Below are 18,236 nucleotides of genomic sequence, written 5' to 3' on the forward strand. Positions count from 1 at the left end.
AATAGTCTTCCAAACACAGTAATGTACAGCAGTTTGCCACTATGAAGTGCCTGTTTCTTGACAGTGACTCCAGGCAATGCACCTAAATGGCAGCTGAGGAAGCTCTGCCCCCAGCCCGTGGCATGCAACTTCCTTCCTAACAAAAATAAGGACAGCAATGCTAAACCATTCTTGCCCCTGTCATGCCTAAGGAAACCCAGCTGCACACTTCAGGGAGCACCCTTCATGTCCATCAGTCAGGAACCAGGAGCTGAGACTTGCCAGCACAACAGTAAGTGCTCACTTGGTACCTGTTTAATCAATGAAAAAAATTTCAACCTCTTTCCTTTGTGTGTACTGTGTTTAAGTCTTGAGTAAATACCATTACCATGACTTTCAAATTATGTAAAACTCAACAGCTGAAGCATTTAGTCAGTCCTGTACAAAGCCATGTAGCAGCCACACAAGCCCCTCATCAGCTGTTACGCCTATTTAGCTCTTTTGAGCAGCAATCCATCCATCATTCACCCATCTGTAAAATACACTAAAATATCCTAACATAACAACTTTAAAAAGCCTCTCAGAAGAACAACAAATATTGTATAAATAGCCCCTGTCTTATACATTAATTAGTTAACCAGATGTTTTTATTTTATTTCTACATTCAGTTTGTGACTATGTTCATATTAAACCTTTTTATAAGGCTTGAATATGGCAAATTATTACAGGCAAAACTAGGCCTTTTTGTATTTTTTTTAAATAACAAAATTTGTGTTGCCTTTTAATTTCCTTCCATACAACCCCTGATCTTCTCATATGGACACTTTGTAACTGCAAAGACCAACATTAATTTGGACAGAATAATCACATATCAATACACAAGAAGTGGGAATCTGATTGCTACTATTTCTCTTTTGGCCCATGCATCTTTCTAAAAGGCTCTGATTATCTTGGCATGACTTGGAATGGATAAATATGTTAGCTTATGGTTGTAGAAACCAATCAAGAATCAAAATATTATTTTTCCTCATAAATAAGCATGATTCTATGGTGTTAACAATAATTAAATGAGATTTTTCTAAGTAAAAGCTCTCTTACCCAGAATAGAAATTAAATTATATTCTATGATGTTGGCATTTACACAATCCAACAATACTCTAAATTTAATTAATGCCCTTCCTTCCCAGCAAGAACAAACAAAAATGCTTTGCAAAAAAACAAAGGAAAATTGAAGGTAAAAACTTTAGTCAGCAACTATTTGAAATCAGCATTGCAAATTAAGCAGATATGGTCAAGGTAGAAACAGTAATAAAAACCCACAGATTAAAAGAATAATTTACTTAAAGTATCCATTCCCAAAGCACACTGCCAGCACTCAAATTACTGAGGCAAGAGTCTATGGAAACGCTCCAGGATACCTTAGGAATACTAAGATGGTTTCACATGGTAACTATTTGTATTTCTCTTTTGTTGTTTGTTTAATTTTGGTTTTGGTTGGGGAGTTTGGTTTTTTTGTGGTTTTTTTGGTTTTTTTTTTTTTTAATAGTAATTAAGTTAGGTCCATCAAGAATTGCATCTGATTAATATCACATATTTAAAACTTGTTCCATTCAAGTTAAAACGAGGGGGCAAAAAAGGAATAGTGATGGGTACATTTCTAGCCAAGATGAATAAAATCAGGAACCACTTTCCCTGACAGACATGAGCTATCTGGATTGATAAAGCAGTGTTTTAAGAACACCAAAGAAAACAAACAAACAAACAACACCTTTTCAGGTCTCACTAGAAAGCATTAACTGACTTACTGGTATTTACCCTATGGAATATATTTTAATAGCAAAATTCTGACTCTCAAAAAAGGCCTGAAAACATAAAACCCCCATCAAATATCAGAAGTACATTTTTCCATGGGCATTCTACCAAGGGTACATGGCCAGAGCAGTACCTCTGACACAGAATCAGTTGGCTGCCCATTTTAGGTGTTTGCATAACTCTTCTCAAGAGCAAGAGCAGAGTTTTCTCCTCTCTAGTCAGTCCTGAAGTTTTTTCACGTGCAAACAGATGTGTCACTAGGGAAGACAGTAGTTTGTCTGTTTTCATACAGAGGTTGCATCTCTACTGCTCTCTCTACTGCTCTCCCACATCATTCCCCGAAGCTGCTGTAGTGATGGACTAGCTCCAGTTTTGGCAGCCTGTCTTGGCCCAAAATTGGAAGGTGAATGGGGATATCTTTGAGGTAGCTCACATGCATTTATGAAACACACCAGATGGGGCAGCTCTTGCAGTCTGTCACTGTCCCAAGGGTGCAGGCTGCATCTTTGAGGAAACACTTCCACTAGACCAGCACTTCAGCCTCCATTGGCCCAAATACATAATCTCAGGTATCCACTAACGCATTTATTAAACCCTGCTCTCCACCAGCACCTGCAATGAACAGTAGCTCATGCACTGCCAAGCAGATACAAGTGACCCAAAACTGGCTGAAAAAAGGATTAGAGTTTCTGACAGTGTTTGAACAAAATCTAAATCATGGCTACCTGCCTGATGCTGGTGACACATTCATTCTTGCCTTAAAGTGTCATGATTAGTAATGAAGCTTAAGCAGATTCACAGTTTGCTAAATGACTGGTAAAAATGTGTTTTTCTCCAATTCTCAGTCAGGAGAAGAGTTCTAAAAATTATTCTTATTCAAGCCCAGCTGACTTGAGGAGCTACTTAATAAATGACAACAAAGAAAATTTCAAAAAAAAAGCTGCATTTTCCCAACAGGTTCTTTAAAGGAATATTTTGATAAAGCAGTGAAAATCAATTAACTCTATACCTGCCAAACTGACAAAAGATATCAGGTATCATTTGTGGTCATATATATGAGTGTAATATATTTCCAAGAGATCCAATCAGATCTAGAGTAAAAAGTCAAAGTCAATGCTTCCAATGTGCCATTAAATATCCATCAAAACTTTAGTCTGAGGTAAGATGAATCCTCCCCCTCATATCAGAAGGCATGCAAATCAATGCTGGGTCTCAGAAGAGCCATTTTAACACTTAGTATGTGAACACTTAGTATGTGTTTAAGTTTTAAACCTACCAAACTGTGATGTTGTCGGTCATAAAAACTCTCTTTGAGCTGTATAATAATTTTGAAATAATCCTATTTGGAAAAGACTGGTCATTAAATAGAGGATAAATGACAGATCTGTGTCTGGCACATGCCAAAGCTGGTTTTGCAGATTTTTTTATTTTATTTTTTTCCAGTCTGTCTGACAGGAAGCAAATTAATTATGGGGAAAAAAATCCTAAAACACGAAGTGAAAAAATACTAGTGATAATGAAACATTTTTCCATTGCATTTTTTACCCATGGTTAAGACAACTGGATGTGGGTAAGCTGAATAAAGGAAGTAACTCATACTTTCCAGATGAACGCAGGTCATTGACATCTTGCCCAACATGCAAGAGTAATTTGTATCTGAAGCGTTACTCACAATGATGCTCTGACTAACTAGAGACATGGACATATGGACATCATATCAGAAACCATTGAGAGATGACTCTGCCTTCACCTAAATTTCACCCACTTATTCAGAGGAAAATAAACCAGGAAGAAAATCTTCAGAATAACAAAGAAAAACCCCAAACATTTCACCAAAATCTGTCTTCCTGTACATGTAAAGAGCATCTGGAAAAACCAGTCCTAACAAAGTGCAACCACTAGCTCTCCCTGCAGCATCTCAGCAGGACATTAATGCCAAGAGCTGGGGCAACCTCAGGGCCACCACAGCAAAGTGAGCTGCACATGGCTGAACTGGAGAGTCAGCTCAGGCCCACCAGCTCTGCACAACGTTTTGGGCTTCAGGAGGCATCACATCTGCTGCTTCTTAAGCAAGGCACTGCCCTGGTGCTCCGAAAGGCAGGCTCAGCAGGTCACAGAAACCAATCAGCATGATACACTTGCACTTCTGAGGAGTATCAAATCATGCTAGCCTAGAGGACACTCACAGTGCTGTCCTAGGATTAGACACAGAACCCAATGCATCTAATGTAACCTGACAGGATAATAAGTATCTTTTTCATACATCTATTCTGAGGGTGGAGAAGAAATTAAATATAAATGGTATCATTGGAACAGGTGCTTTTTAGGATTTGATGCAAAGTCAGCTCTGGCTGAATGAACAAGTCACCCTGAAATGGAGCATGAATTCAAACAGATTCTACTACAATTCTACTACAATTTTTAGCTACTTTTAATGCCTTTCCCAAGGAAGAAAAATATATCAGGGAGTTTTATTAAGCTGGATGGCTATTCTCACCAGGCAGAACAAAAACCTCTCTGAAATGTCATAAATTGGTTTTCAAGATCATGAGAATGACCACTAATTAGAGATTTAACAACTCTGTTTAGTATAGCCTTACAATCTGGTATAGAAAATGTCCTCAGAAATCTTTTAAGTTCTGCTCAGATGAAATAATTTCAGCCTTCTGGAGATATTAAGGTGAAAAGAGAAAAGAACAAATTAAGTTGAGAAGGGAGAAAGTGTGAAAAAAACAAAAATAGAAAAAAAAAAAAAAGATTTAATCACAGAGAAGCTCCTGCAAACTAGATAGGAGATAGGATACTCTAACACATGAATTGCTCCTTTATCCTACCTGCATTACATAGGAACCTTGAAGTAACTGGAATTTGATTTTTATTTGCTTGGAACATTTTCTCTTATATCAATTAATAAATTCTAAAGGGGAAATAAACATAAACTTAAAAAGGTAACTTCCAAGAACACAAAATATGTTAATCTCTGTCTTACATCCTAAACAACCTGTATCATGGCAGGAAAAGCTGCCTTATGGAGACTCTAAAGCCCTCTATCCTAAAGTCCACAGAAAATAATCAGATTTAATGGAACAAAGAGTAGGAAAAAGAATAGGTTTGTGTGTTTGAATAAAACGACTGGAAGCCCAGACCTATTTGACACAATGCAATTAACAATGAACTATCTACTGGGAGTAATGAAGACAGAACAAGATCTAAACAGTTCATGAGCTTTTTTCACTCATTTTTTAATTTGTGAAGACACTCTCTATAGCTGAAATTAAATGCTAAACAAAATGAGAATTATCCTTTGTTTTTTGTGTTTTGTGCCAAAACACAGGAAAAGAACTGTCCCCTGAACAGGTACTATACTGTTAATACTTTATCTTTTCCATTGAAATTAATTTTGAAAAATAAAAGGTAGGATAGGTAGAATTTCTTTTTGTGCAAGTTGAACTAGCGAGTTGTTGGGGTCAATAGGAATCCAGGCAGAAGACTGTGGGAAAAACCATTTTATTTATGGAGAGTATTAGCCACATTGCCTCCTGTACATGTTTTACATAAATGTTACCAGAAAGTTCACCGTTTCCCCTATTATTATTGGTCCATGTTTGGTGCAATGTTTTACATATTCCTAATAATCTTTTCCTATTGAACCCTTACCTTTAGACTCCACCTTAACCTTAGTTTATATAAGTTACTGTAGCCCCTTGACCCTCGCCCTTTTGGTGCACTACTCTGTCCATATTGTATGTTTGCTATTTTCGCTATTAAAGCTCTTTTTTTTCAGGTCATCAAATTGAGCCCATCCTTCAATTATCTCACTGCATTGTCCCCAGCTGGTCCGGTCTCGAAATCATGGGTCCTCCACTGCTACAGTGACTCCCCTCCATGGCCTCAGATGTTAAATGGATTTGCGGGAGGTACACCAGGTCTTTGTAGTGTCCGGCCAAGAAACTTCAATTGAAAGTACATTCCCTCTTTACATGCAAAAATAAAAATGACTACAAATAGAGATCATCTGAAAAATTTGGAGGTTTTATAGCTCATTCTCTATATCACCCAAAACCAAGAGGAAAACACTCACCCTAGAATTGTTAAGGCTGGAAAAGATCTTAAAATCAGTAAGTCCAACCATTAAGCCAGCACCACCTTGTTCACCACTAAACAACATCCCTGAGCCTCAAATCTGTATCTCTTTTAGATACCTCCTGGGATGGTGATTCTACCACTTTGCCAAGCAACTTGTTTCAATGCTTCATAACCCTTTCAGTGAATAAATAGTTTTTAATATCCCACCTGAACCTCCCTTGGCACAAGCTGAAGCGATTTCCTCTGCCACTTGCCACATATGAGAAGAGACTGAATCTCTGTCCTGGCTATAGCCTGTTTCAGGTGGCTGAAGAGAGCAATAAGGTCAGCCCTGAGCTTCCTGTTCTCCAAACTAGGCAACCCTAGCTCCCTCAGCCATTCCTCACAAGACTTGTGCTCCAGACCCTTCACCAACTCCATTGCCCTTCTCTGGACACCCTCCAACACCTCAATGTGCTTGAACTGAGAAACCCAGAACTGAGCACTGGATTGAAGGTGAGGCCTCACCAGTGCCAAGCACAGGAGAACAATCATTGCTCTGGTCCTGCTGGCCACACTATTAGTGATATAGGCCAGGATGCCATCGGCTTTCTTGGCCCCCTGGGCAGACACTGGCTCATGTTTAGTCACTGTCAGCCAGCACTCCCAGGTCCTTCTCTGCTGGGCAGCTTTCCAGCCGCTCTGCCCCAGCCTGTAGTGCTGCAAGGGGTTGCTGTGACTCAAGGACAAGGCCCATCACTTCGTGAACTTCATACCTTTGGCCTTGGCCCATTGATCCAGCCTCTCTAGATTGTTCTGCAGAGCCTTCCTATCCTCCAGAAATCAACACTTCTGCTCAAATTGGTGCTGTCTGAAAACTGACTGAGGGTAGACTTGATCCTCTAGTCCATCATGTTGACAGAAAGCATTTTTATGCCAAGTGGAATAGTTGTTTTGTAAACAGAAATCTTCAGTTGCTCTTTAACAGGTTTGTTTTCAAAATATGAGCATCTTGTTCTGTTTAGACATTTAACTATTATGCTTGTCATAGTTTGTTTATTAAATAGAAACCAGTCAATATAAACCTTGCTATGTTCAGAACCCACGCAGCACAGAGAAAATCTCCTCCACAATAAGCCAGGGGCAAAACACTTCCAAGGTAAATGAATGTAAGCATGTGCTGTAGTATGCTTATTTAATAGTGCTGCAAAACCCTACTTAGTGAAATAGCAGAGTAGTCGAAAGAAAAGATTCATAAAGCAGCAGAAAAGATTCATAAAGCAGCAGAAAAAAATCAATTGTGGGCCCCCTTTCACAACCAGAGAATAATAATCTAATGAAATTGAAAGCAGTGCATGCAACACACAGTAATTGTTCAATATAATTTTTGTATACAACTAGATTTAACCTCTGAAATTCAGCATTGCAGGGTACTGTTAAATTCTAAAGCTTTGCACATCAACAAGAAGATTGAGCCTCTCCAGGATACCAACCATTATCCAAACTGTATCTGAAGAAATCGCAAACACTGCTCAGGTCTCATCACCTACCTATTATGGGACAGCATTGGTCAAAGCCTCCCTACAGTCAAGAAGTGAACTAAAAAGGCTTTTCCACTCCTGTCATTAACAACAGCAAATTCTTCCAACATAAATTCAAACACAAAAGAACAAGTGCCTTCATTATATATGACTCTAAGGAGAAGAGAAATGATCAAAACAGCATCACTGGAACAGAATGCAAGACAGAATCTGCCTTGAAAACACAAACAGAAATCAGGAAAATTCTTCCAATTATCATCAGAGAAAGGCAATATTTAAAAACAAAACAAAACAAAACAAAACATTACAACAGTTTTAGTTTTAGCTTGGTAAGCATGGAACGTAGCTACCATTACTTCCCTTTTTTTCCACCTTGATCTGTAGTTCAAGGGATAGGGCCAAACCCACAGCCAGGAGGTAGAACCTATGCCAGCTGCTGCCACTGCTTCAACAGATATTGGAAAAGCCAGTGAGGCAAGGATAACTAAGAGCATGTGTAAACTCTGTAGGATCCCTAGCATGGCTATCAGCACCAACAAGCAGGAGAAGAAGCTCAAGTTGAGCCTTGAACAGCTCAAGTTACCATTAATAAATCAAAACAGCCTTGGTTCAAATAGTTTGGATAGCAGAGACAATCTCTTAATAAATGTAATTTCTTCTGTTTCCAGAATTGCTGTGTTTAGTGTTTATCAGTCAATTCCAACAAAGTCTTAACTGACATTACATCAGAGGCTAGCCAAGATTTATTCACAATAGATCAGCCATTAAAATGTACTATTTTCAAATTGCAATAATCTAATTTTATAGATTCAGCATCTAATGGACCCACAGCAAGACAGGCAAAATTCCCAGACTGCTAAGTATATCCTCTTTACCAGTCTCATCCATCTGGGCTGCCTAACAACATTACTGTGGACATCTCAAGAGAATTATTTCCATCACATACTGAGCACAAACTGCAAAGCCTCAACTTTTTACAGTCACTGCTATTTTTTTTTATTCCTTTAATTTCAATCAGTTGACATTCTTTTTAATAGGATGGGTAGCATCAATCCCTCCAGCAATCAGAGAAGATATGCAAAAAAGCCTGATTTCCCACTCCCAGACTTATTTTTGTTACAAAGCCCTCATGAGAAATAAATACATCAATAAAGAGTAAGGTCATTTTGGGAAAATATGCAGTAAGCATTCCCCATGTAATAAGAGTTTAAGGATTGGTTTATAGAAGAGGAACCACATGTTGAATTACAACAAGCAGATAGAAAAGCTGCATTTATGTCCCTGGATAATCAAATCACAAAAAGAAAGAGAAATGTAAGTGGAAAACATCACTTGCAAAAGTTCTAGATTCTAAAAAGTCTTCCTCTTTTGCTCTCTTTCTCTCTTGTAAAAATTTTATTTTTTGACGCAAGCTCCAAAACTTTCTAGCCAGAGAACTTTTCTAGACTACAGTTCTATTTCAGGTGTATTTTTCTTTGAAACAAAACCAAAAAAAATGAAATTTTCCAAAAAAAAAACAGCCATTAACAAACCATCAGCAAAGTTCTTCTCAAATCAACAGCATCCCTTCCCACCAACATTCTTCACAAACTTCATCATTTAAAACCAAAAAAAGAATTACAGACTCATACATAGAAACTTTTATTTGACAAACATTTCATTAAAAAAAAAATGAGATCATCTATTACCATTCTGTCTTGCACAACCTGCAAATGTAAGCACCTCTTCCTGAATGTCAGGGAAAGTAATCACACAGCAGAAATTTAAGAATTCGGTAACTCTTGTCTTACTTATTAAAAGTGCTTAGCCAAAGCACTAAATATATGCCATTGGCAGCAATTGATTTGTGACACTTCAGTTAACTCTGTGATGCATTTAGCACATAAAGGACCCCAGTTTCATCATGTAGAGAAGGACTTAGAAGGCAGCAGCTGCCAGCACTTGGATACTGTTATTAGAAATGGTTTAGACAGTCCATATGCACAGCATTTATGTGCCTTCTAGTTCAGGCATTAGTAGCTAGATCATGCATTTGAATCACTGTGTGAAAGGCACCTTAAAATTGAGCTGGGGTCTGGGTTCACTTTCATCTATATAAACACAGAGCAGTTTAACTGACTCTTATGTTAAAGTCAAGGTGCTGAATTTAGTCTCAGGCTCCTCTAAGACAATCCAGGATGGGACAATACTGACACATGTGAACCAACAAAACACTGAGCAAAGGTAAGTAGTCTTTGGAAAGGCAGATTGCTGTAACCTATACAAAGAGACAGAAGAAATCAATTTCTCACATGGAAAAAAATATTATCCCTGTTTTTCTTAGTACTGTGTATCTATTCTTCTCTGATTTTTTTTTCCCTTTGATGAATAAAAAATAAAGAACGTGAAGTCCTTCCCTGGCTAGGCCTACACAGCTACCCAGAACAAAATGGGAACCATTAGTTGATACAACTAAGATACATGGTGCAGTAATTTCTGAGAGTGCTGAAGTTGTGTGCATATTGAAGCCAATGAACAAAAAGACCTTCCCCTCATCTGACCTAGTTCTGTCAAAGATTCACACATGGAGACAGTGGGTGTAGAGGTAACACATGCAGTATCTTCAAAAATTTTGGAAGACAACATCTCACAGTGAAAGACACTTAAGATCTTGATGGGGAAAGGAAAGCTGGCTGAACTCTAGAAAATTCAGAGAAGATACCAGAAGGCTGCCCAGACCTGTAAGTATACAATGAAATGAACAAAAGCAAATCTAAAAACAATTCTAGAAAAAGTGCCAGAAGGACAGTTGGTTTCAGTATAAAGCTACCTGATGCTGCAAATATATTCCACTTGAAAGGAGATAGAAATGTTAAGAATCCTCTCAGTTGTATTTTTTTTTCTTAAGCACCATGCAAAAAATATTGTAAAAGCCCATTACAATTGAAAAAACATCATAATTTTTTCCAGATTCTGAATTAGTGCTGTCTGCAGTGTGACAGGTGCAGCATAAAAAGGCACTGTCCCAAAAGGGTTTTCACACTAAATGTACAAAGAATAGCAGAAATAAGGATCAAAGGCTCAAAGAAACATTAATCTTTCATTAAATTATTCTAAAATGCAAATGTCAATTACCTCCTACCCAGACACTGGTAGCTTGGTAGGTTCTGCAGAAACAGGGGAACAGGCTTTACAGAAAGGCTGTGGAGTCCATCCTTGGAGCTACACAGAGCATGACTGTGCACATGCCTGAGCAACCTGCTGTAGCTGGCTCTGTTCTGAATGGGGTCATGGACTGGAGGATGCCCAGAGGCCCCTCCTACTCCAGCAATTCCATGACCAGATTAGAATGGATTTCTGAGAAGTTATTTAACAATGACATTTTTTTTTTTTTTTATAAAGTGGATCAGAGAGGGTACTCTGTAAAAAGTTAAAGTCTTGGGGAAAAAACCCAAACAGAATACAACCGGGAATGAAGTCTACAAATTATTTTTAAATCAGCTTCGTGGACAGAAGAGGACCTAGGACAACATGACAAATAGGACAATATGATGAGCATTGCTCATCATTAATGAACAGATTCATGGAAGAAAATGACAATGAGGAGTAGCAAAATGAGATTCATAGTCTGGAAATGAAAGGCCCAAAAAGCTAATCACCTACTTAAAACTAACAAAACCAAAAGTTAAAAAATATACACAACGATGGCAGGTGTCTGTAGCAAAGCTTAATTCAACACTGTCAACACTCGTCTTTCTAATCATATCACTAATTTCCTTCACAGTTCATAGGTAAGCCACTGTGTCTATAAGAGGAATGCACCAAACATGAAATAGAAAAGCTCTCCCTACACAGAATGGACAGCAATTTTAGGTCAAAAGGCATCAGTGACCTTTATGGAGAAACAAAGAAGTACTCTTAATGAGAGAAAGACATGAAAGAATTAGGAACTATGTGAACTCAATACTCAGTTACTGAAACTTAATGGGCTTTGTTTCATATAATAATTGATCATTTTTTCATAAAATAATTTGAATTTTATGAATAATTTTCATTATTCATAAAATAATTGATGTAACACAAGGGTCTTGCTCAAAATTAACTTCAAAAAGTGTGCTTTACTTTGTTAAACTAACCTCTGAAGACAGAAATTCAAAATGAGAAACAGTTTCTTCCTCTGTTAGCTGCTCTTCTCAATAAAACCACAGGACCATGGCAATTACTTCATGCCCTTATATAACACACATATGTTCCTTTCCACCCCAAAAGAGAAGTTTTGTTTGTTACCTCTTACCGACAGTTATTTTGACAGTTCTTTTCTGAGAGTCCATCCTCATCTTCTCCCATAATATCCACTGCCGAAAATATCAGTGCAACCAGAATTGCAAAGCAGCACACCAGAGCAAAGATCACAATGCATCTTTGCTGGGACTGAAAGAGATTAAGATTAAAAATATTTTAATGGCATAAGCACATCTAGTCAACAACTTGAGACTCTAAAACTTTTATATAAGATCTAAATTTCTTTGAAGATCTTACTCCATAGCTGTCAACATGAAACACGCCTCTGGATGAAAACCATTACAAAACTTCATGTATGACCTTGAGATGTATTTTAAATCTCTCAGACAATGTTTAGTAATTCATTCAAAAGTCACAAATAATATCTGTAATTTAAACTTCTTTCTGTTTGTACCACAAGGAAAGCATTATGCATTAAAATAATAACTCCTACATCAACTATGTATTTTCTGATTGTGTCTCACAGGTAAAGTACACAGTTGGGATGGCACTTAAAAGTTTTGTTGTGTTTGGGGGAAATAAAATACGTCTTTGCAAGAAACCTGAAGAACAAACTTTCTTCCTATTGTACAATAGATAGGACTCAAGGAAACAATGGGAGACTGTTGCTCAGTATGACAGGTAATGCCCTCCACATCTCAGATTAAATATTAAAACATGGCATAGCACTACCTTATGAAATCTTGCAGTAATAAATCATATGCACCTGGTAGTGCCCTAGATAAACGCGAAACCTCTGAAAGACAGTCTCTTGACGTTCAATTTACATAGCTGCATAAACATGAAGTATATTCTATTCTGAAACCAAATATTCAAACAAATATATGGCATTTTTCTACTGAAGTAAATTTAAGCAAGACCACACCCATATATGAAAATATCAACATCTAACTTCTGTTGCAATAGTTACTTTCTTAATTTTCGTTATTGCTGTGTAATTAAAATGTCACATGGAAAAAAAGGCTTCATAAAGGAATGGGAAAGTGGGAAAGCATGAAAAATATAAGGAAAAGGAAACAACATCACACTTGTAGCTGATAACTGATTTCATCTTATTTCCATTACTGTGTCACACTATTGGGAACGGCAAGAAGCACAACATGGGCTCTCTAGTGAGTTGAACAGGAGAGTGAGGTTTATTACCTCAGATCTTTTATAGACCGATATGCCAAAGTACAGAAAGGTAAAACTCCTATTGGTTAGTAAACTAACACATCACCATCATGGGTCAGCAGCGTACACCACCCCTCGACCTTCTCTTTCAAGAAAACAAGAGACTGACAAACAACACCTGCAAGGCTGTCTTCTATCTCTGAGGATTGTTTTAATTTCCTCATGATTTCCCAGGCCACTTTCTCAGGCAAGACTGAGAAAGTTATGCAGCCTGCTTTTCTACAGGCACTGTGCTCCCTGCTTTTGCTCATATTGAGCATCCATACTTCTGATATTTTGTTTGAGACACAGTAAGTTTCAGAGTAATAAGAACATTCTTCCTTACACCTAAAGAAAAGGTCTAACTTTTTTTTGAATGAAAAAGCTTCCAATACTTCCCAGCTAGTGCACTCCTCAGGAGAACCATGCTCATGTTTCATTTCAGAATAAGTAAGATATAAAGATTTTATTTCAGTCTCTGAAAACACAAAACACAGCAAACAACAACTTCAGACAAACAGGAAAAACTCATTTGAAATTTAGTGACAAAAGTATCCTTTAACAGCAACACTGAATGTGTGGTTTGGGTTATATGCATATTTTAAATATAATACATATTAGACACTTTTATACATTTCAAATATATGTTTAAATCTGTATTTCCAATATATTAACTAAAACCCTACAAGAATGCAGCATAAGAAAAGATTCTTCAGCCATACGAAAAGCCAACCTATGAAATAAATAAAATTTGGAAAGTTTTTTTTCCCTGCTGCTAGGTAGAATCATGGCAACATTTGAAAAGAGTTGCAAATTACTGCACCTGAGTGTCCAGAACTAAGGCCACAGAAGTGGAACTTAGGAGAAAATTGTTAAACATTGTCTCATTGCCTCATACTACTGGCAAGAAAAACTAAGAAGTTCCAAAGAAAAGTAGATAATCAGGTCTGGAGTACTGCTCAATGCCATTTCTTCTTCAGGACACTTCAGACTGCTGTTAAGATGACCACTATCCCATGCAGTTTTTTGCAGTACCACAAGTGTATTCACAGAAACTCTTTGAAGCAGGTTCCTCCACGTACTGAACTTGTCACTATGTCAGCAAGACAGCAAAGCAATTCCCATAAACAGCAAACTAAAAAGAGCCTGGGCTCATTTTCTAGTTCCTGCGAGCAGCAGATGTGACCCAGTGGGGCTCACAACAACAGGGCTTTTTTTCCTCCCAAATCAGGTTAACTGCTGCCATTCTACACACTGGGACTAGTTTTGAGTTACTCTGGATACATCTGTAGCACAAGCACCCCAGCTGCCACACCGCGTGAGACTTCATGCTATTGCTCCAGGGAATAACTCCCATCCTTTTGCTACACTGCCATGAAAGCTGCACAACAACTACACAGACTAGTGGGGTCACTGGACCAGCAGGGACCACATCAGCCTTTGATGCTTCGAGACTAAAAGGTGGCCACAGTGTTGTAAGTCACAACACGCCTCTAGAAACCTCAACCTGCTTAAAGTTTGAAGGTCATATAAGCCTTAAAGCTTGAAATCCATATAAAATTTACAGTGTACCAACAATAATATGGTATCACAAGGAGGAGGGGGTGTGGGGGAAAAAAGGCTGCAACAGAAGCTTAATGTTAAATACCAGGAAATCTTATGGTAGCAATTTCTACGTGCTCATGTTAAAGCAATATGGAAAGGGGAGATCAAAATAATTCTGAATGGATCCTCCTAATATAGCATTAATTTCCATTACACATAATTTTGAGGAATATTCAGTGTTTCTTGATTTCTGTGTTGTAGCTGAAAATTGTATGTAGTTTAAATCCCTGTTCTTTCATGTATACAGCTTGTCAAGAAGTTCTGCAGTTTGTAAGTATTGCTCACTGTAAGCAGCACAAACTTAGTACCATTAGTAAAACTACTGCTATTCTACCAGAACTAATATAAAGACAGAACCACAGAAACCCATTTTACTGCTCTTATTTCACAGATCCTTTATATTATGCAGTTGTCTTTGACAACTATAATGGATTCATTAGCTCACTTTTTCTTAAGTACCAGCTTAACAGTATGGTGACCAACAGCACAGGGAACCTTTCAAATCAACATTCAAACCCCCCGCCCTGTGACTACAGTAGTTTTTCTTTGAACTAGGGATAGCCCAAAATAGTAAATAAAATAAAGCAAAAAATTCCAAGTTTGTGATTCTCCTAATTCTACATTTTCAGTAAGAGAAGGGTCAAGTAAAGACCAGTAAAAAAAATTTTAAGAAAGTAAGGAGCATTTAAAAGTTTCACAGTTCATGTTGAACTTACTACTGATGTGGGTTTTTCACTGCTTTTAAATCTATATATTACATTATAAATTAATGTTTGGAAATAGTTTACATTAAAATTCATATTTATACTAGAATGGAAAGAATAAAAAACAGCTACTTGCATCAAACAAGTCTTCTGAGCCTATCTTTTCACAACCGTAATAAGCCTTTATTTTTATGCACTTTGCCATAATGCTGACAACTTTCAAACAACCTTTTCTTAATTGAAACAGATTAGGACAGACCACATCCCTGTTCTATCATACCATCCATGCAGGCCTCTCTGTGTGTCTATGTGCAAGTAATAACAGGCTTCATGAAAGAACCCAAAATCAAAGAGCTCACACCACTGACAGGCTAGAAGGGACCCGCTAGGCTGCTCTTCAGACCCCTGCATCAGTGGGCTTGGGCAGACTGTTTGATGCTGTCTTGTTGCACATCCCCTTGGCAACTGGGATCCCTCCAAGCTTATCAGACCTATCCTTCTGTTTCCTCCAGTAAATGCCTCAGCGTTCAGGCTTTCAGTCTTCAACTCTTAATTACAGAATACAGGGTTGTGAAGGATCTCTAAAACTTATGCAGTCCATCTGTCCATATATACAGTTAGTTTGTACTAATATTAATTCTAATAGATATTTTTTTAACCTGTCCTCAAAAATCTAGAATTGAAAGAGATCTTGTAGTATTTTCAGGCAGCCCCATCCCATAACTAAGAACCTGACTGATGCTTAACTTAAGTCTCTTATGCTGCAACAATTCTTTTTTTCCTTCTTGCACTCATGGAAAACTGTGAACAGAGCATTTCATTCTCTCTTTTACATATTTAAAGGCTTCTGTAAATGCTAAGAGGCCCGGGGCCAGACCACCTACTAGCTTGACTGTACTGATGTGCAAGCCCAGAAATTCTGTTGCACAAGAGAAAGATTTGTTCAGGGCTTAAGGAAGATTGGGAAAGAAACTCCTGCAGGAACAAGAACTATCAAAAATACTGTGAGTAAAATGTATTTCTTTCACCTGGCTCAACTAGCTTAAACATCACTTAAGTTAAAATAAATCCACCAAAACACTGCATTAGTAAAACAAAGCATGGGGATTTTTTCATGCTGTTATACCTCTAGGGAGAGATTGAGAAGAAAAGCCAAAAGCTGCACAATGGGTATTCAGTACTATTAAGACTGAAGTTTAATCTGGAAAGGACCTGGTTGTTTATTATTACGAAAAGGGATAGCCTATGTCAATTAAGCTTATCAGAGCCTGTGATACCTATTCAGAATTGAGAATGACAGCAAGAAAAAGGCCTCCATCTTTACTGCACTCACATTGCTCAAAAGCTGTTAAGAACACTTCATTGGCTCCTAAAGCTTTCAGTTCCTTCACAAACACAGGCACTTTTGTGAGACTTGTATTTTAATCAGGAATTTATTCTTCCTCCAATGCAGTATAAAAATCTCCTCTCACAAAACAGGAGCCATGAAATTGCAATGCTGCATCTACTGATAAAACTGACTGCATAACTACAAAATACGTCATGGCTTTGAACTTGTGCTTTATTGTTTTATACCTATTTGAAGACTGAAGAAGGTAATACTTATACATCACACTAATACAGAATTTATATATGCTTGTCAGAACTGCTGAGGCTCAAAGAGGCAGGCTTTCACATCTTCGGTCTTTTCATTGGTCTGCTCTTTTCTGCAACATACATGAACACAAATGTGACAACAAAAGCACTTGTCTGCAACACCTTTCAATAGCCCTTAAAGAGCTGTTCATGAGTCAGGTTTATGGCGTGCTATAATACACCTGCCAAATATAGCAAGGAACTGGAATTCAAGAACTAGAAATCATTCCTGGATTACCCTTGGTCATGTGTGTTTATTAGAGAAAAACATTACTATAAATACTATTTCCCCTCAATCTGGAATCCACATACTAATTATCTTCATTGCTTTGAATCTCCCAACTAGTATGATTAATGCCAATCAACACTAAAAAATCCTCTTAAAATAATATGAAGAAACAGATTGCTAAGGTAAGTTAAGTATTTTAAAATTGGCTGGGCCTATTTAGTTTCATCCTTGGGTATTTAAGGTAGTGGCTGAAACTAACAGAGAACTTTTAGGACTCACCTCTAAAAACTCACAAGTCTGAGTGAAATATCAGAATACTGGAAAAAGCAGACGTGATACCCACATTCCAGAAAAAATAGTGATCAGACAGTAGAAGCTGGGAAACAATAAGCTAGCTATTTTAGCTTCTGTCTCTAGAAAATCTGTAGGTATCTAGAAGGTAAGAAGCTTTGTCATGCAAAAGTCACATTGATCAATTCTATTTTCCCTAGCCACAAGCCCAATTATCCTGCTGGAGAAGCTGAAAGTAATGTATGAACTCACCTTCAATAAAAATTTTCTTACAAACCACAGCAACTATGTCCAGATTATCACAGGAGAGGTGTAAAGCTGGCTGAAAAATCAAGCTCATTTTAAAAATGGGAGGATATTTTAGAATGGATTCTGCATTTAGAATGAATTCAGAGGATTCTGCTTTGTAACTGTTGATTAATTGTGGAGTAGAAATGAGAAGTGCTTATTAAGTTTTCAGTCAAAACCAAAGCAGTAAGAATTGAAAACTAGATTAAAATTTTAAGATGTTCTTGACTCTACAGAAATATCAACAAAACAAAGTTAAATCTCAATAAAGGAAGACAAAAGAGCGACATGTAGGTAGGAACAACCAGTTGCACATATACAGGAACTGAGAATGCATTAGGAAAAAGAATAACCAAAATTATTAACAGGTTGGAACAGATGTTTTAGGAAGACACACCAAAAAAGGGTAGGAGTCAATAGTTTGTAGAGAAGAATAAGAATGACCAAGGGGTACAATATCTACACATGAACATCAGGTATAGTGAAGGCAGAATTATTCACCAAATACTACAATTCCAGAAATAGTGGATTTGTATTGAAACTTCGGGAGTTAAGTTTCAGAAAGATGAAGTATTTTTTTATGAAGATGATATTAAGCATCTGGAATTTGTTGCCATGGAAGGCCATGAAAGCAAACAGTGGCAGGAGGTTTAA

The 18,236-nt window shown here is 37.5% G+C and overlaps 1 protein-coding gene across 3 annotated transcripts in view; it reads right to left on the bottom strand.

Moving 5' to 3' along the window:
• PLD5 (phospholipase D family member 5) overlaps positions 1-18,236 on the bottom strand; it is a 181,261-nt gene that overhangs the window by 98,911 nt on the left and 64,114 nt on the right. For 2 of the 3 annotated variants that reach the window (XM_033512610.1, XM_015621559.2), the window contains exon 2: positions 11,671-11,807. In XM_033512610.1, the coding sequence (XP_033368501.1) occupies positions 11,671-11,807 (137 nt within the window). Of the gene's footprint in view, positions 1-11,663; positions 11,808-18,236 lie in introns of all 3 variants that reach the window. The other variant, XM_015621561.3, reaches the window with a different exon arrangement.

The sequence above is a fragment of the Parus major genome, chromosome 3, assembly GCF_001522545.3.
Source record: "Parus major isolate Abel chromosome 3, Parus_major1.1, whole genome shotgun sequence".
Classification (NCBI taxonomy): Eukaryota; Metazoa; Chordata; class Aves; order Passeriformes; family Paridae; genus Parus; species Parus major.